This window comes from Amblyraja radiata, chromosome 9 (assembly GCF_010909765.2).
Source record: "Amblyraja radiata isolate CabotCenter1 chromosome 9, sAmbRad1.1.pri, whole genome shotgun sequence".
Classification (NCBI taxonomy): Eukaryota; Metazoa; Chordata; class Chondrichthyes; order Rajiformes; family Rajidae; genus Amblyraja; species Amblyraja radiata.
Genome location: NC_045964.1, coordinates 58,492,949 through 58,511,211, shown reverse-complemented (window position 1 = coordinate 58,511,211; position 18,263 = coordinate 58,492,949). Strand labels below are relative to the sequence as shown.

Below are 18,263 nucleotides of genomic sequence, written 5' to 3'. Positions count from 1 at the left end.
TAGCCACCCGGGTTGTTACTTCCTCAAAGAATTCGAGCAGATTCGTTAAACAGGACTTCCCCTTCACAAAACCATGCTGGTTCTGTCCGATGAAGTCATGTTTATCCAAGTGCCCCGTTAGTGTTTCTTTAATAATTGTCTCTAACATTTTACCCACCACCGATGTTAGACTAACCGGTCTATAGTTACCCGCCTTCTGTTTACTTCCTTTTTTAAATATAGGTGTTACATTGGCCATTTTCCAATCCACTGGGACCGTTCCTGCCTCCAGGGAGTTTTGGAAAATTATCACCAATGCATCCACAATCCCCACCGCTATCTCCCTCAAGACCCTTGGATGTAATCCATCAGGCCCAGGGGATTTATCCTCCTTCAGTCTCATTAATTTCCCTAATACCACCTCCTTGGTGATCTTAATAGTATTTAGCTCCTCCATTCCTACCGCCCCCTGTTTATCCAGCGTTGGAATATTTTTTGTGTCTTCTATGGTGAAGACTGATACAAAATACTCGTTTAATGCCTTTGCCATTTCCATGTTCCCCACCAACAACTCTCCAGTCTCACCCTCCAATGGACCAACGTTCACCTTAGCCACCCTTTTTCTTTTTATATAGCTATAAAAACTCTTACTATTAGTTTTTATGTTGTTCGCTAAATTCCTTTCATAGTCTATTTTCCCCGTCTTAATTAATCTCTTAGTTATTTTTTGCTGACCTTTAAATGCTTCCCAATCCTCTACCCTCCCACTATCTCTGGCTACCTTATATGCCCTTGCCTTCAGCCGAATACTATCCTTTATAGTTTTACTGAGCCATGGCTGACTGTTCTTACCCTTACCCCTTTTTTTCTTCATAGGAATAAATTTTTCTTGAAGGTTATACAGTATACCCTTAAACGTACACCACTGCTCATGTACCGTCTTATTCTTGAGTCTGCTATCCCAGTCAACTTTGATCAGCTCAGTCCTCATACCTTCATAATCCCCCTTATTTAGACTAAGCACCCTAGCCTGAGTTTCAACCTGCTCCCCTTCTATTTGAATATGGAATTCGACCATATTGTGGTCACTTGTTCCCAACGAGTCCCTAACTATGACATTTTTAATTAATCCTGCTTCATTACACAGGACCAGATCCAAGATTGCCTCCCCCCTTGTCGGTTCGGTGACATACTGTTCTAGGAACCCGTCTCTAATACATTCTATAAACTCTTCCTCTAGTCTACCCTGCCCAGTTTGGTTTGCCCAATTAATATGAAAATTGAAGTCCCCCATGATTACAGCAGTTCCCTTTTTACATGCGTCAACTATTTGCAGATTTATGTTCTGACTAACAGCGTCACAGCTATTTGGAGGTCTATAAATTACACCCACTAGTGTTTTTTTCCCCTTATTATTCTCTATCTGTACCCAAGCTGTTTCACTATCCTGATCCTTCAACGCAATATCCTTCCTCTCTATTGCCGTTATTCCCTCCCTTATTAAAAGGGCCACCCCTCCTCCCTTTCTTTCCTGTCTATCTTTCCTAATTGTCGAGTACCCCTCTATATTTAACTCCCAGTCCTGATCTCCTTGCAGCCATGTCTCCGTAATGGCCACGATATCATAACTATATATACTTAATTGCACCGTTAATTCATTTATCTTATTACGAATACTCCGTGCATTTAGATAAAGCACTTTCAGATGATTTTTACTACCCTTCCTTTCCGTTTTTGCCCCTTTTACATCTAGATCTTTATCTTCACAAATTCTGTCTCCTGTCACATTTTGAATTTCCGCTTCCCCACTGATACCCTGCTCTATTTCCTCTACCCCTGCCGTTATTACCCCCCTTGATACCTCCCCCCCGCTACTTAGTTTAAAGACCTCTCTACTGCCCTAGTTATATGATTTGCCAGGACCCCAGTCCCAGCACCGTTCAGGTGAAGTCCGTCCTTACAGAACAGATCCCCCCTGTCCCAGTACTGGTGCCAGTGGCCCAAGAAACCAAACCCATTATTCCCACACCAGTCTTTGAGCCACGCATTTAGCTTTTTAATTTTACGTACCCTCGCCGATTTGGCCCGTGGCTCAGGTAGCAATCCGGAGATCAGTACCCTCGAGGTTCTGCTTTTTAATTTATTCCCTAACTGCTCAAACTCCTTCAGCAGATCCTCCTTCCTCGTCCTTCCTATGTCATTGGTCCCCACATGGACCACGACCACTGGATCCTCCCCCTCCCTCTGCAAATTTCTCTCCAGCATCGCAGAGATATCCTTAACCCTAGCACCGGGTAGGCAACACAGCCTTCGGGACATGTTCTGCTGGCCGCAGAGAACCTTATCTACCCCCCGAATAATACTATCCCCTATCACTACGGCATTTCTTCTAACTCCCCCCTCTTGAATGGCCTCCTGATCCACGGTGCTGCAGCCAGGTTGCTCATCCCTCCCACAGCCCCTGATCCCGTCCTTACATTGAGTAAGAGCCTCGGTCATGCTCGTCAGGGACAAGGGCTGTGGCTCCTGCCGCATCTCCTCCTGGTTCCCCCTACCTGCCTCGCTTATGGCCACACCTTCCTTTCCTTGCTCACTGCCTACTGAATTAGTTAAACTGGTCGGTGTGACCATCCCCTGGCACAAAACATCCAGGTAATACTCCCCCTCCCTGATGTACCGCAGCGTATGAAGTTGGGTCTCCAGCTCATCAATGCGGAGCTGGAGTTCCTCTAGCCTCAAACACTTACTGCAGCTGTAGGGATCTTCTACATCAATGGTGTCGACAAATTCCCACATCTCGCAGTATTGGCACATCTCCTGACCGCCCATCTTATATAGGTAATTAACTGGTCCTGTTTAAGAATCCCCTACTGTATTGATACACCCCTTATTTATATAATCCTACCTCCTATAAATGGGAAAGTACTCACCCCAGCCGTAAATTACCTACTGGTTTGGCTGTCTAGTGGTAATTCCGTCCGCTCTTCCTGTCTGGTCCACTGCTCCCTTGCAGTGCGAGGCAAACCTCTTTGCCTCTGTTAGTCTCTGTTAGTCTCTCGAGCCGCGGCTCCGTCCGTCCTCCCTCGGCGACAGCACCTGTGGCACCGCGGTCGTGACGTCCCTTCCGTTCCTGCAGAGCCTTCCTGTCCTGGGCGGAGTCTGCAGCTAACTGTGTGCTCACGTCCGTTAAATCAAACGAACCTTGCTACTGCACACCCCAGGCGAATGGTGAGAAAGGCCTCAATCAGGAAGTGGTGTGCCTCAATCAGTCTCTGCAAGACTATTCTGATGCATTATATTCTCCCGCCTGCAGGAAAATGATGTTGCTTTTATATGAAGAAGGTTTCCGAGTTGTGATCCACACCTCTAACTTGATCCATGGCGATTGGCACCAGAAGACCCAGGGGTAAGACCCACGGATTCACCACACTCTGAATAAAGACATTTCTCCTCATCTCCTTCCTAAAACAGTGTCCTTTTCGCCGAGATCCGCGGTTTCCTCCTCCCACTACAAAGACATGCAGGTTTGTAGGTTAATTGGCTTGGTATTAATGTAAATTGTCCCCAGGGTGTGTGTAGAGTAAGGTAGACACAAAATGCTGGAGTCACTCAGCGGGACAGGCAGCAACTCTGGAGAGAAAGAAGTGGGATGACATTTCGGGTTGATACCCTTCTTCAGACTGATCTGTGTGTAGAGAAATTTTAGTTTAGTTTAGAGATATAGCACGGAAACAGGCCCTTCGGCCCACTGAGTCCACACCGACCAGCGATCCCCGCGCATTAACACTATCCTACACACACATACACACACACACACACACACACACACACACTAGGGACAATTTACACAAACACCAAGCCAATTAATCTACATTTACTATGTAATGTTAGTGTGCGGGGATCACTGGTCGGCGCGGACTCGATGGGCCAAAGGGCCTGTTTCCGCGCTGTTTCTCTAAACTATACTGAAACTTGTGGAGCTCAATGGGATAGATACCCTGACGTCATTAAAGTGTATTTACGCTTTCTCAAAAGTTAATGCTTTCCTTCCTGGTTGTTGATAGGATATGGCTGAGCCCACTGTATCCACGGTTACCGGACGGCAGTCCCGAAACAGCCGGAGAATCTGCCACCAGGTTCAAATGGGACCTGATCGATTACCTGGTGTCGTACCGGTCAACTGGGCTGAACGAGTGGATTGGACACATAAAGCAGCACGACCTGTCACTGACCAGGTAACCTGCCCTTCCCCCCCGACCGGCGGGCCCCATCCCCGTGACCAGTCGCCACAACCATCTCACAATCCAGTCTCACAGTCGGGGGGGGGGGGGGGGGGGGCGGCGGCACGGTGGCGCAGTGGTATAGATGCTGCCTTACAGCGCCAGAGACCCGGGTTCGATCCTGACCACGGGTGCGGTTTGTACGGAGTTTGTACATTCTCCCCGTGACCCACGTGGGTTTTCTCCGGGTGCTCCGGTTTCCTCCCATACTCCAAAGACGTACAGGTATGTAGGTTAATTGGCTTGGTATGAATGTAAATTGTCCCTAGAGTGTGTAGGATAGTGCTAGTGTGCGGGGATCGCTGGTCGGCGTGGACTCGGTGTGCCGAAGGGCCTTTTTCCACGCTGTATCTCCAACGTCTACAGTAAATACACCACTCTAAGACATGTTGAGGTTTAGGAAAGGTTCTCCCCAAATGCAAGTGTCTCATTGTTAATGTCACAACTGTTCAAAGTGTTTCGTATTTAGCGACTGAAGTTCTTTTTAATTTGTTCCTGGGCAGAGTTCACCTCATTGGCTCCACACCTGGTCGTCACCAAGGCAACGAGAAGCAAAAGTGGGGCCACTTAAAACTCCGAAAGGTACGTAGATACGGCTAGGATTCATCATCGTTGATAACATTAGCGACGCAGTGGCGCTGGTTTCCAACGGGACGGTGACGGACGCACCACACATCTCTGTCCTCCAGTTCCTGCGGACTTCCGCCGCTGGAAGTATAGGATTTTGGTGTTTGTGCTTTATCATCATATCTTACAACGCTATGTACGACAGTGATCGCAACTTCGACTGAAGTGTGGATGGCCGTCGGCTCGCTAGGAGCTCATCCGCGCCCTTTGACAGGTCTTGTTTTTGGTCCTGTTGGGGGTCCACAGCCCCCTCCTCACCTGGCAAACCTAGGTGGGGGAGACGGTTTAGTCTACGACTATCCGACCATGGAGCAGGTAGCACGGGCTTACATGGTACCCGTGGCGGGGGGAACTCCCCCCGACCTGACCATCACTCCCCCTGACCTGACCTGACCTAGGCTATCACTCAAATTATAGTCTTAGACTAGATGCATTATGTTCTCGCATTTATAGTCCTGGACTAGATAATACTCCCAATTATAGCCCAATTTGATAATAGTCCCAACTAGTACTAGACTAGGTAATACTCTCAATTGTCGTCCTAGACTGGATAATACTTCCAATTGTAGTACTAGACTGGATAATACTTCCAATTGTAGTACTCGACTGGATAATACTTCCAACTGTAGTACTAGACTGGATAATACACCCAATTATAGTCCGAGACTAGGTAATACTCCTAATTAAGTCCTAGACTAAATAATACTCTCAATTATAGATAATACTCAATAATTAGATAATACTCCCAATTATATTCCAAGACTAGATAATGAAACATTACCTGCCTTGGGAAAGCAGCCAACACAATCCAAAGACCTTTCCGACCCCGATAATTCCCTCGTCTCCCCTCTCCAATCGAACAGTAAATACAGAAGCTTGAAAGCGCGCACCACCACACTCAGCAACAGCTTCTTCCCCTCTGTTATCAGACATCTCAACAGTCCTTCCACAAGCTCGGGGTCCATCCCATGTTTCCATCGTACCTCATTGCGGTCATTGGACTTTTACTCTGGAACTGTTGTGCTCTAATGCCGAGAGACTATATTCTGCACTCTGGTATTTTTCTCAATGCTCCAATCTTTGTGCATGTGTTTGGTTTGATGGGATTCATGTCTGGTATTATACGATTTGCACGCAAGCAAAAGCTTTTCATTGTACCTCGGTACACGTGACAGAAATAAATCTAGAGAGTCACACAGCAGGGGAGCACGCCCTTCAGCCCAACTTGACCATGCCGGCCCAGATGCTCAGCTACGTTAGTTCCATTTGCCCTTGTTTGACCCGTATCCCTTGCAACCTTTCCTATCCTTGTACCTATCCAAATATCTTATTGTATCTGCCTCAGCCATCATCATCAGAGGCCCACACCGCCCTGGCCACACATGTATTTCACCCCTGCCATCGGGAAGAAGGTACAGAAGTCTGAAAACTGCAAAGGGCCTGTCCCTCTTAGACTACTTTTTGGGCGACTACAGGCCACTGTTGGAAATTTTCAACATGCTGAAGATATTTTGGCGACAGTGGCGGACTATTTTTGCTGTCGTAGGTTAACGCAGGTGTTGTCGTAGGTTGACGTAGGTTCTGTCATAGGTTGTCGCCAGGTGTCGTAGGTGAATTCCATTAAAACTGGTCCCTGGCAGCTTCTTCCCCTCTGTTATCAGTCTCCAAGGATCCTCCAGTGCTTCTACTCAGCGGCTGTGGAAAGCCCGGAAATATTACCATCTGGTTTGGGAATTGCTCTGCCCAGGACACGAAGGCTCTGCAGAGAGTAGTGCGTTCGGCCGAACGTACTATGGGAACTTCACTCGCCCCCCTGCAGGAACTATACATCAGGAGTTGCAACTCCAGAGCCAATAAAATCATGGGAGACCCCTTCCACCCCTGCAACGGACTGTTCCAGCTGCTACGGTCAGGCAAACGCCTCCGTTGCCATGCTGTGAGAACGGAGAGGTTGAGAAGGAGCTTCCCAGAGGCCATTCAGGACTGTAAACTCTCACCAGGGACTGACTTTACTGAACGTTTTCCTTCCGCCCACAATATTTAATATGTAAAAGAATATGTGTGTGTTTATGATTGTGTTTATAGTTTGTTTGGTTGTTTGTTTGTTTGTCTTTTTGCACAAAGTCCGCGAGCATTGCCACTTTTCATTTCACTGCACATCTCGTATGTGTATGTGACGAATAAACTTGACTTGACTTGGCAGTCGCCTAAAGGGTCACCTAAGTGGGACAGGCCCATAACGTCCAGGTTCAGGAACAGTTCCAAAAAAGCGCCAAACTACATAGACTTGGGGGCATTGTTTTTGGCCTTGCTCTATTATTCTCTGTTACTTTTAATATAAGCATGGAAACAGGTCCTTCAGCCCAACTTGCCCACGACAACCAACATGCTCCATCTATACTAGTCCCACATACCTGTGGACACAAAATGCTGGAGTAACTCAGCGGGACAGGCTGCGTCCCTGGAGAGAAAGAATGGTGACCTTTCGGGTCGAGACCCTTTTTCAGATTGATCTAGTCTCAAGGGTAGACAAAAATGCTGGAGTAACTCAGCGGGTGAGGCGGAATCTATGGAGCGAAGGAATAGGTGACGTTTTGGGTCGAGACCCTTCTTCACACTGAGTCAGTCTGAAGAAGGGTCTCGACCCGAAATGTCACCCATTCCTTCTCCAGAGATGCTGCCTGTCCCGCTGAGTTACTCCAGCATTTTTGTCTACCCTTGAGACTAGATCAATTGTCTGCCTGTTACCATCTGCGTGTGTTTGGCTCAAATCCCTCCAAACCTGTCCTATCCCATAGACCTGTCCAAATGTTCTTTAAATGTGGTGATAACACCTGCCTCAACCACCTCCTCCATACACCCACCACCCTTTGTGTAAAAAAAAGTTGCCCCTTAGGTTCCGATTAAATCTTTTCCCCCCCCCCCCCCCCCCCCACCTTAAACCCATGTCCTGCGGTCAATTCCCCTCCCCTGGGTAAAAGTCTGCGTAAAATACTATTTACCCTACCTATTCCAATCTATAGCTATCCTTGTCTATATAGACAATAGGTGCAGGAGCAGGCCAGTCGGCCTTCAAGCCAACACCGCCATTCAATGTGATCATGGCTGACCATCCACAATCAGAACCCCGTTCCTTGCCTTCTCACCCATATCCCTGACGTCGTTATTTAAGAGCCCTATCTAGCTCGCTCTTGAAAGTATCCAGAGAGACCGGCCTCCACCGCCCTCTGAGGCAGAAGAGTCCACAGACCTCTAACAACGCTCATGTGAGAAGTAAGTGTTTCTTGTCTCCGTCTAAAGGGCTTACCCCCTTTGCTTAAACTGTGGGCCCTGGTTGGACTCCCCCAACATCGGGAACATGTTCCTGTCTCGAGCGTGTCCAAACCCTGAATCTATATTCCTAAAAGTCTCAGTCTTGACCAACTTCCTGTTGCCCACTGTATAGGATTTTAGAAAAACCCTACCGGCCAACGTACGGGCTGAGAATTTTGGCCATCTTACCCAGAGTCCCCCTCCGCTGGACGCAGGAACAAGAGGAGTTTTCCCATTGATGAAAAATAAAAGACTTATTAATGTTTAAAAAATGTTGAAGATTCTCTCTCTGAAGGCCACGGCCCCTTCACGGAGGACGATCAAACCTAAAACCCAGAAAGTGGTGAGTTCCTCATCAGTCTCTGCAAGATGGGGGAGCGAGAGGGTCACGTCTCTCAATCTGAGCTGTGAATAACATTGAACACATGTCTACTAAACTGTGAGTGCCCTTAATGTGGTTTGAAAATGCAAAAGTTGCCTTTGGTTTGAGAACGCTAAAGTTGCCTTGCCTAATTGAAAAGTTGATTTGAGAATGCCTTGCCTAATTGAAAAGTTGGTTTGAGAATGCTAAAGTTGCCTTGCCTAATTAAAGTTGTCTTGCCTAATTAAAGATGTCTTGCCTAATCAAAGTTGCCTTGCCTAATTAAAGTTGCCTTGCCTAATTAAATTTGCCTTGCCAAATTAAAGTTGCCTTGCCAAATTAAACTTGCCTTGACAAATTCAACTTGCTTGTCAAATTAAAGTTGCCTTGCCAAATGCAACAGGTTTGTTTTGAAAATGCGCCTTTTAACTGTGCCTTATTGAAAAGTTCCACAGTTTTTGGAAGGAACAACCATGAATAACGTTTATTAGATCAGGACTGTGTTTAATGCAAAATTGCCGCTCATTCCATGACTTCCGCTTAGTGGAGAGGTGGCGCTGAATGTGTCATTTCCGCTTAGTGGAGAGGTGGCGCTGAGTACGGAAGGCCCCAAGTGGAGACGCCACCCTGAACCATTTGAGTAATTCAAGAGAGTTACTGCTATGTATATGCCCTCTGGAAACCAGTCCCTTCGGCCCACAACACCCATACTAGCGCTACAGAACCCCCCCACTGGCCAGCAATATTGGAATTGGTGGAGAGGTGGAATATTGCGTTGGGTGACCGTGTGATGCTGGGACCCAACGGGTCCCACTTAGTCTAGTAATCTTATATATTTCAATAAGATCCCCTCTCATCTATAGGAGACCAGGAGATAATAATAGACTTCAGGAAGAATAAAACGGACATGGTACCATTAGTTATCAGAGGGGACTGTGTGGAGAGGGTGGCGGATTTCCGCTTCCTGGGAATCCATATTGAGGAGGACCTGACGTGGAGCGTGAACACTCTGCGCTGCTGAAAAAAGGGCCAGCAGAGACTGCACTTCCTGAGGGTGCTCAGGAAGAATAACATCACTCAGAGACTGCTGCTGTCCTTTTATCGGTGCTCCATTGAGAGCCTCCTAACATACTGTGTATGCGTATGGTACACCACTGCACAGCGGCTCAGAGGAAACGCTGCTCAGAGGGCCATTGACAACGCCCAGAGGATTGTCGGATTCCTCTCCTTACCTTGAGGACTTACCACAGTTCCCGCTGCATCAAAAGAATCCAGAGTATTATAAATGACATTTCCCACCCCGACACTCCCTGTTTGAACTGTTACCATCAGGCAGACGTACAGATCTACAAGGACAAGGACAACAGACTTAAAAACCAGTTTTTACCCACTGCTATAAAGGCACTAAATGTGCCGCCAAGTGAACGCAGGTGCGATACAGTACATACATGAAATCGACAGAAGGATGTAGGGCTGGTGTTTATGCGTGCTATTTTATGATATTTATTTTTGTTGTTTATCTTTTTAAATATTTACCTTGTATGTATCGTTAGCTTTTAGAAATGTTGGAATGGTGCACTGACTGGCTGACATTTACAATTTCGTTGTACATGGTTCATGTTACAATGACAATAAAGAACTATTCTATTCTATTCTATTCTACACTGACATTTTCTGTTGTATATTATGATGTTTGCTGAGTATTACATTTACCAACCTGTTGTCCCTGCTGCAAGTAAGAATTAAAATAAAATCAAATAAACTTTATTCAGCGGGTGAGGCAGCATCTATGGAGCGAAAGGCATGGGTGACGTTTCAGGTCGAGACCCTTCTGCCAGGTTAACTGATCTCCTCTGCCTGCACGTGATGCACACCCTCCATTCCCTGCGTATCCTTGTATCTATACGCAAAAGTCTCTTGAAACGCCGCTATGGTATATCTGCCTCCACCACCACCCCTGGCAGCGCTGTTCCAGGCACCCACCACCCTCTGCAGAAAAAAAGACTTGCCCCGCACAATCTCCTTTCAACTTTGCCCCCTCGCACCCTAAAGCTGCGCCCCTCACGAATGTGACGTTTCATCTCCACGGATGCTGCCTGACCCGCCGAGTTCCTCCAACGCTTAGCTTTTGCCTCACATCGCCAGCCCCTGCAGTCCCTTGTGCCTCCGTCTCTCTCTGATGTCACGGTTTATTTAATTTCCATAATCTGCAGAACAATACCGAGATAAAATTTCAATGTTCACCTTGCCTTTAACGATGCCTCAGATGCTAGTAAGTCACGGATTTGATTTAAATTTTAATTTAAGCTTCATACGAACAAAATGAATTGCTGGAAACTAAGAATTATATATAGTGGCTTAAAGACCCACAGAGGATGTGGAATCTGTCTGGTATATTAAACTGTGCTGCTATATCAGTATGACTAGCCAACTATCCAGTTTAAAAACCTCCAGAGTTATCAGTCCAATTAATAAATTGAACATTGACTTCTCCATTTCAGGTAGTCCTTGCTTTCTCCCTTCTTCCCCTCCCCTTCCCAGCTCTCCCACAGCCCACTGTCTCCGCCTCTTCCTTTCTTCTTCCAGCCCCCCCACCCCCACATCAGTCTGAAGAAGGGTCTCCACCCGAAACATCACCTATTCCTTTGCTCCATAGATGGTGCCTCACCCGCTGAGTTTCTCCAGCATTTTTGTCTACCTTCAGTCTGAAGCAGGTTCTCGATCCGAAATGTCACCCATTCCTCCTCTCCAGAGATGCTGCCTGACCCGCTGAGTTACTCCACCATTTGTGTCTATCTGGGCAATTTCTTTTTTTTTTAATTTTTAAATTTCAAAATAGACTTTATTCAGGTAATAAATATATACATTACGTGAACTGTGCGAAAAATTCAGCGACATTTTCGGAGGCTATACAAATTGTTCAATACAGTGTTTATACATTTCTCAGATTTCACAAATCTGTCCCCCACCCGTGCCACTCTTGTGGCCCCCTGGCATGGGATACCTTCCCTTATTTTGAGGGGCGTCTCCACCATACCGTACCCCCCATGTCTAGCAGCGGACCCTAGACTGTGGTCCTCCCCCACCAAGCCTTGGCGTTGGCACTCGATGTCAGTCTCTGAATGTGTCCCTGGGAACAGTCTGTAAATCAAATGTCATTGTTCTGTTTCGGGGGCATATGACAATAAAACACTCTTCCCTCTTGACTCTTCCCCCCCCCCCCCCCAGGTGCTGAGCAACTGCAGTTCATCCGTGCCGAACCAGGAATCGTGGCCCCTCATTGGCCAGTTCTCCAGCATCGGCTCCCTGGGAGGCGATGAAACAAAATGGCTGTGCTCGGAGTTTAAGGAGAGCCTTGCAACACTAGGCCCAAATCAGAGACAGTTCGTCAGCCTGAAGCCGGCTCCTCTTCATTTGGTGGGTGTATTCTTCAAAGCACCACGAGAAGGACTTCGACCTTTTAGTTTCATTTAGTTCAGAGTTGCAGCATGGAAACAGGCCCTTCGGCCCACCGAGTCCACGTCGACCAATGATCACCTGCTCACTAGATTCATGTTATCCCGCTTTCGCATCAACTCCCTACGCACTATGGAGCAATTTACAGAATCCAATTCACCTACAAACCCGCACGTCACGCCGAACAAGCATGAAGAAGGCTCCTGACCCGAAACGTCACCTATCCACGTTCTCCAGAGATGCTGCCTGATCCGTTGAGTTACTCCAGCAGTTTGTGTCTATCTTTGGTATAAACCAGCATCTGCGGTTCAATTTTATTACATATATTCCCCGTTCACACTAGTTCTATGTTATCCCAGTTTCCAATCCACTCCCTACATAATCGGGGCAATTTACAGAAGCCAATTAACCTACAAACCCGCACGTCTTTGGAGTGCGAGAGGGAACTGGAGCACCCGGAGAAAACCCACGCGGTCACACGGAGGACGTGCAAACTCCATAAACCGACAGCACCTGAGGTCAGGATCGAACTCTGGTCTCCGGCTCTGTGAGGCAGCAGCTCTGCTGCTGTGCCGCACTCCTTTCCCGCAGAGCCTTGCCGTTGTTTGTACCGAACTTCAGGGCGTCCCTCAGCACGCACTCCTGCAATCTGGAGCGGGCCAGTCGGCAACTTTCCCTGACGGACATCTCGCTCTGCTCGGAGACCAACGAGGTATCGGGCAGACCAAAGAGCGTCTTTCACCGAGTTGATCATAAGGTCATAAGTGATAGGAGCAGAGTTTGGCCATTCGGCCCATCAAGTCTACTCCGCCATTCAATCGTGGCTGATCTATCTCTCCCTACTAACCCCATTCTCCTGCCTTCTCCCCATAGCCTCTGACATCCGCACTAATCATGAATCTATTTATCTCTGCCTTAAAAATATCCACTGACTTGGCCTCCACAGGCAAAGAATTCTACAGCTTCACCATTGTTGATGGTTCCAGTTGCCTCTGGTGATAGTTTCTCCTTATTTACTTTCTGAATGCGTCACTGAACACCTTTATAGGGTGAAGAGTTCCACCTTCCTTGTCTGGGTGAAGAGTTGCCGAATAGCGTGGTGGCTTATCTTGCCTCTCCCCCATAACTCCATTGTGAGTAGAACTGAGCTGGAGTTTTAACATGGGTATGACTTGTGCAGATTCACACTGAAATGGACACAAAGTGCTGGATCAACTCAGCAGGTCAGCCAGCATCTCTGGAGAACATGGATAGGTGGACACCAAATGCTAGAGTAACTCAGCGGGGCAGGCATCATCTCTGGAGAGAAGGAATGGGTGACGTTTCGGTTCGAGACCCTTCTTCAGACTTGGGAGTCAGTCTGAAGAAGGGTATCGACCCGAAACGTCACCCATTCCTTCTCCAGAAATGCTGCCTGTCCCCCTGAATTGCTCCAGCATTTTGTGTCCATCTTTGGTTTTAAACCAGCATCTGCAGTTCCTTCCTACACATTTCCTAAACGTGGAAAGGCAGCCTTTCAGGCCAGGACTTTTCTTCAGATATTAATGAAGTATCTAGATGAATATGTGGCACAGTAGGCTTTGGTCAAAGTGCTGGAGTATGGCATTAATATTGTAAGTCATTGGCCAGTTGGCATGGACATGGTGGGCCAGTGGGCCTGTTTCTATGCTCTATATTCAGACTATGACTTCTCTCACCTTCATCTCCTAATGGCGATGGAACCATTTGGGACCTGCCGTGTTTATTTTGGAACTAAAACACAATTTTTTTTCTGCTTCAAGTTTGAATTTAATTGGGGCACCGAACAAAGTTCTGTAGGATCTCAGCGGGTCAGGCAGCATCTGTGGAGGGAATGGACAGGCGACGTTCAGAGTCGGGACCCTTCTTCAGAATGGCCTACAGCAGGCAGTTAAGAAAGCAAATGGCATGTTGCCCTTCATAACAAGAGGAGTTGAGTATAGGAGCAAAGAGGTCCTTCTGCAGTTGTACAGGGCCCTAGTGAGACCACACCTGGAGTATTGTGTGCAGTTTTGGTCCCCTAATTTGAGGAAAGACATTCTTGCTATTGAGGGAGTGCAGTGTAGGGTCACCAGGTTAATTCCTGGGATGGTGGGACTGTCACATGCTGAGAGAATGGAGCGGCTGGGCTTGTATACTCTGGAGTTTAGAAGGATGAGAGGGGATTTTATTGAAACATATAAGATTATTCAGGGTTTGGACACGCTAGAGGCAGGAAACATGTTCCCGATGTTGGGGGAGTCCAGAACCAAAGGCCAAAGTTTAAGAATAATTATTTTAATTGGAAATTTGTTGTGTAGGTTTATCCGACAGTCGAGAACGTCAGAACAAGTTTGGAAGGATATCCAGGTAAGATCTTACATCAACTTTCACACGCGTATTATCAACATAGTATGTTCTGTGCGTATGTGCATGAGCTTGTATGTGTAATGAGGAAGGATTAGTTAGAGATCTTGTTGTGCAAGGCCCCTTGGGCAACAGTGACCATAATATGGTGCAATTCTGCATTAAGATGGAGAGTGACACGGTTAATTCAGAGACGAGGGTCCTGAACTTAAAGAAAGGAGACTTTGATGGTATGAGACGGGAATTGGCTAGGATAGACTGGCAAATGATACTTTATTGACGGTAGCGATGCAATGGCAAAAATTTAAAGATCGCATGGATGAACTACAACAATTGTTTGGCGTAAAAATAAAACGGGGGTCAACCGTGGCTAACGAGGGAAATTAGGGATAGTGTTAAATCCAAGAAAGAGGTATATAAATTTGCCAGAGGAAGCAGCACACTGGAGGACTGGGAGAAATTTAGAATTTTACAGAGGAGGACAAAGGGGTTAATTAGGAGGGGAAAATAGAGCATGAAAGAAAGCTTGCGGGGAATATCAAAACTGACTGTAAAAGCTTCTTTAGTTACGTGAAGAGGAAAAGATTAGTGAAGACAAATGTAGGTCCCTTACAATCAGAAACAGGTGAATTTATAATGGGAAACAAGAAAATGGCAGACCAGTTAAACAAGTACTTTGGTTCTGTCTTCACTAAGGAAGACACAAACAATCTCCCAGAAATACTAGGGGACCGAGGATCTAGTGGGAGGGAGGAACTGAAGGGAATCCACATTAGTTAGGAAATGGTGTTAAGTAAACTGTTGGGACTGGAGGCAGATAAATCCTCAGGGCCTGATGGTCTGCATCCCAGGGTACTCAAGGAGATGGCTCTAGAAATCGTGGATGCATTGCTGATCATTTTCCAATGTTCTATAGACTCTGGATCAGTTCCTGTGGTCTGGAGGGTAGCCAATGTAACCCCACTTTTTAAGAAAGGAGGAAGAGAGAAAATGGGGAATTATAGATCAGTTACCCTGACATCGGTAGTGGGGAAGATGCTGGAGTCGATTATTAAAGATGTTATAGCAGCGCATTTGGAAAGCAGTGACAGGATCAGTCAAAGTCAGCATGGATTTATGAAGGGGAAATCATGCTTGACTAATCTTCTCTAATTTTTTGAGGATGTAACAAGTAGAATGGATAAGGGAGAGCCAGTGGATGTGGTGTATCTGGACTTTCAAAAAGCCTTTGACAATGTCCCAAACAAGAGATTAGTGTGCAAAATTAGAGCACATGGTATTAGTGGTAAGGTAATGACATGGATAGACAACTGGTTGGCAGACAGTAAGCAAAGTGGGAATTAACGGGTCCTTTTCAGAATGGCAGTCAGGACCAGTGGGGTGCCACAGGCACCTACACATACAAGGGACAAATTATAATTATACCAAGCCAATATATATTAAGGAATTAAAGAACAAAGGAATTAAATGTGACATCTCCAAGTTTGCAGATGACGCAAAACTGGTTGGCAGTGTGAGCTGCGAGGAGGATGCAATGAGGCTGCCGGGTGACTTGGATAGGTTGGGTGAGTGGGCAGATGCATGGCAGATGCAGTATAATGTGGATAAATGTGAAGTCATCCACTTTGGTGGCAAGAACAAGAAGGCAGATTATTATCTGAATGGTGTCAGATTAGGAAAAGGGGAGGTGCAACGAGACCTGGGTGTCCTTGTACACCAGTCACTGAAAGTAAGCATGCAGGTACAGTAGGCAGTGAAGAAAGCAAATGGCATGTTGGCCTTCATAGCGAGAGAATTTGAGTTTAGGAGCAAGGACGTCCTACTGCAGTAGTACAGGGCCCTGGTGAGACCGCACTTGGAGCATTGTGTGCAGTTTTGGCCTCCTAATTTGAAGGACATTCTTGCTATTGAGGGAGTGCAGCATAGGTTCGCAAGGTTAATTCCCGGGATGGCGGGACTGACATATGATGAAAGAATGGATCAACTGGGCTTATATTCACTGGAATTTAGAAGGATGAGAGGTGTTCTTGTAGAAACATATAAAATTCTTAAGGGGTTGGACAGGTTAGATGCAGTAAAAATGTTCCCGAAGTTGGGGGAGTCCAGAACCACGGGTCACAGTTTAAGAATAAGGGGTAGGCCATTTAGGACTGAGATGAGGAAAAACCTTTTTCACCCAGAGAGTTGTGAATCTGTGAAATTCTCTGCCACAGAAGGCAGTGGAGGCCAAATCACTGGATGTTTTCAAGAGAGAGTTAGATTTAGCTCTTAGGGCTATAGGAATCAAGGGATATGGGGGAAAAGCAGGAACGGGTTACTAATTTTGGATGATCAGCCATGATCATATTGAATGGCGGGCGGTACTGGCTCGAAGGGCCAAATGGCCTATTCCTGCACCTATTTTCTATGTTTATATGTGCTTATGTATTTAGTTTAGAGATACTGTGCAGAAACAGGCCCTTCGGCCCACCGAGTCCGTGCTGACCAGTGATTCCAGCACACTAGGGAAAATTTATAATTATACCAAGCCAATTAACTGCAAACCCGTACGTCTTTGGAGTGTGGCATGAAACTGGAGAAAACCCACGCTGGTCACGGGGAGAACGTACGAACTCCATACAGCACCCATAGCCAGGATCGAACCCGGGTCTCTGGCGCTGTGAGGCAGCAACTCTACCGCTGCGCCACCGTGACGCCTTCAGTTCTTGGAAAATACCTTGTATACAAACAATTTTGAGGCGTAGAAAAGAACTGCAGCTACTGGTTTAAATCTAAGGTAGACACAAAATGCTGGAGTAACTCAGCGGGACAGGCAGCATCTCTAGGGAGAATCAGTCTCTCAACCCGAAACGTCACCCATTCCTTATCTTCAGAGATGCTGCCTGTCCCGCCGAGTTACTCCAGCAATTTTGTGTCTACCAACAATTTTAAGGCGATGTATTTTTAACTGCGCCTCAATGTGTGAAGGGTGATCACTGCTAATGGAGGTTATTTCCTTCACCAGGTGGAGGTTCTCTTCCCTATGCCATCGACACAGCCCAGAAACAGCCTTGGCTGCCCACATTCATGAAGTAAGTGATACCTAACCTCCCAGGTCTGTGTTAAATGATCTTCACAACATTGATAGTGTTGGAAGGAACTGCAGATGCTGGTTTAAATCCAAGATAGATATAAAATGCTGGAGAAACTCAGCAGGACAGGCAGCATCTCTGGAGAGGTGGAATGGAGAGGAGAAGCCAGCATCTGCAGTTCCTTCGTATACCTATTCCTTCTCTGCAGAGAGGCTGCCTGTCCCGCTGAGTTACTCCAGCATTTTGTGTCTATCTTCCCTCTAAACCTCGCCTATCAATTTACCTTTTAAACGTCGTCATGGTATCTCCCTCCACTGGCAGCCCGTTCAATGCACCCCACTGCCTTCCGAATGGAAAAAGTTGTCCCTCAGGTTCCTATTATATCGTTCCCCTCTTACCTTAAACCTATGTCCTCTGTTTATCGATTCCCCAACTCTGGGTGGAAAAAGACTGTGCATTCATCACAACGGCTGGGAGGGCGGATGAAGGCTGCAGCAGAAAAGGGTCTCAGGTCGTCTTGGACTCCATGCCACTGGATCCTGACCCAGGTCTGTCAAGGACCATGGGGTGGCTGTCTGTGCACCAGTCTCCCCCACATTAAACAAAGTCACGCACAGGCATCCTCCATATAGGGAATAGCACCCTGGAGAGAGACCCATGGGCAGCCATGACCGAAGGGGGCCTAAGGATTCTGCACCCTCTTCATAACTTTGTCAGCGTACTTTATGTGGCAACCATTTGCATACCTTGGGTATACAAGCAAAGAATTTTACAGTAACTTATTCTGCTCCTATCACTTATGATGTGGGGGGT

The 18,263-nt window shown here is 46.8% G+C and overlaps 1 protein-coding gene across 1 annotated transcript in view; it reads left to right on the top strand.

Moving 5' to 3' along the window:
* Nucleotides 1-3,260: 3,260 nt before the first annotated feature.
* Nucleotides 3,261-18,263, top strand: part of tdp1 (tyrosyl-DNA phosphodiesterase 1) — a 29,289-nt gene continuing 14,286 nt past the window's right edge. The window contains exons 1-6 of the mRNA XM_033027549.1: nt 3,261-3,385; nt 4,044-4,214; nt 4,763-4,841; nt 11,788-11,976; nt 14,334-14,382; nt 17,384-17,450. Of these exons, the coding sequence (XP_032883440.1) occupies nt 3,297-3,385; nt 4,044-4,214; nt 4,763-4,841; nt 11,788-11,976; nt 14,334-14,382; nt 17,384-17,450 (644 nt within the window). The 5' untranslated portion in view covers nt 3,261-3,296. The remainder of the gene's footprint in view (nt 3,386-4,043; nt 4,215-4,762; nt 4,842-11,787; nt 11,977-14,333; nt 14,383-17,383; nt 17,451-18,263) is intronic.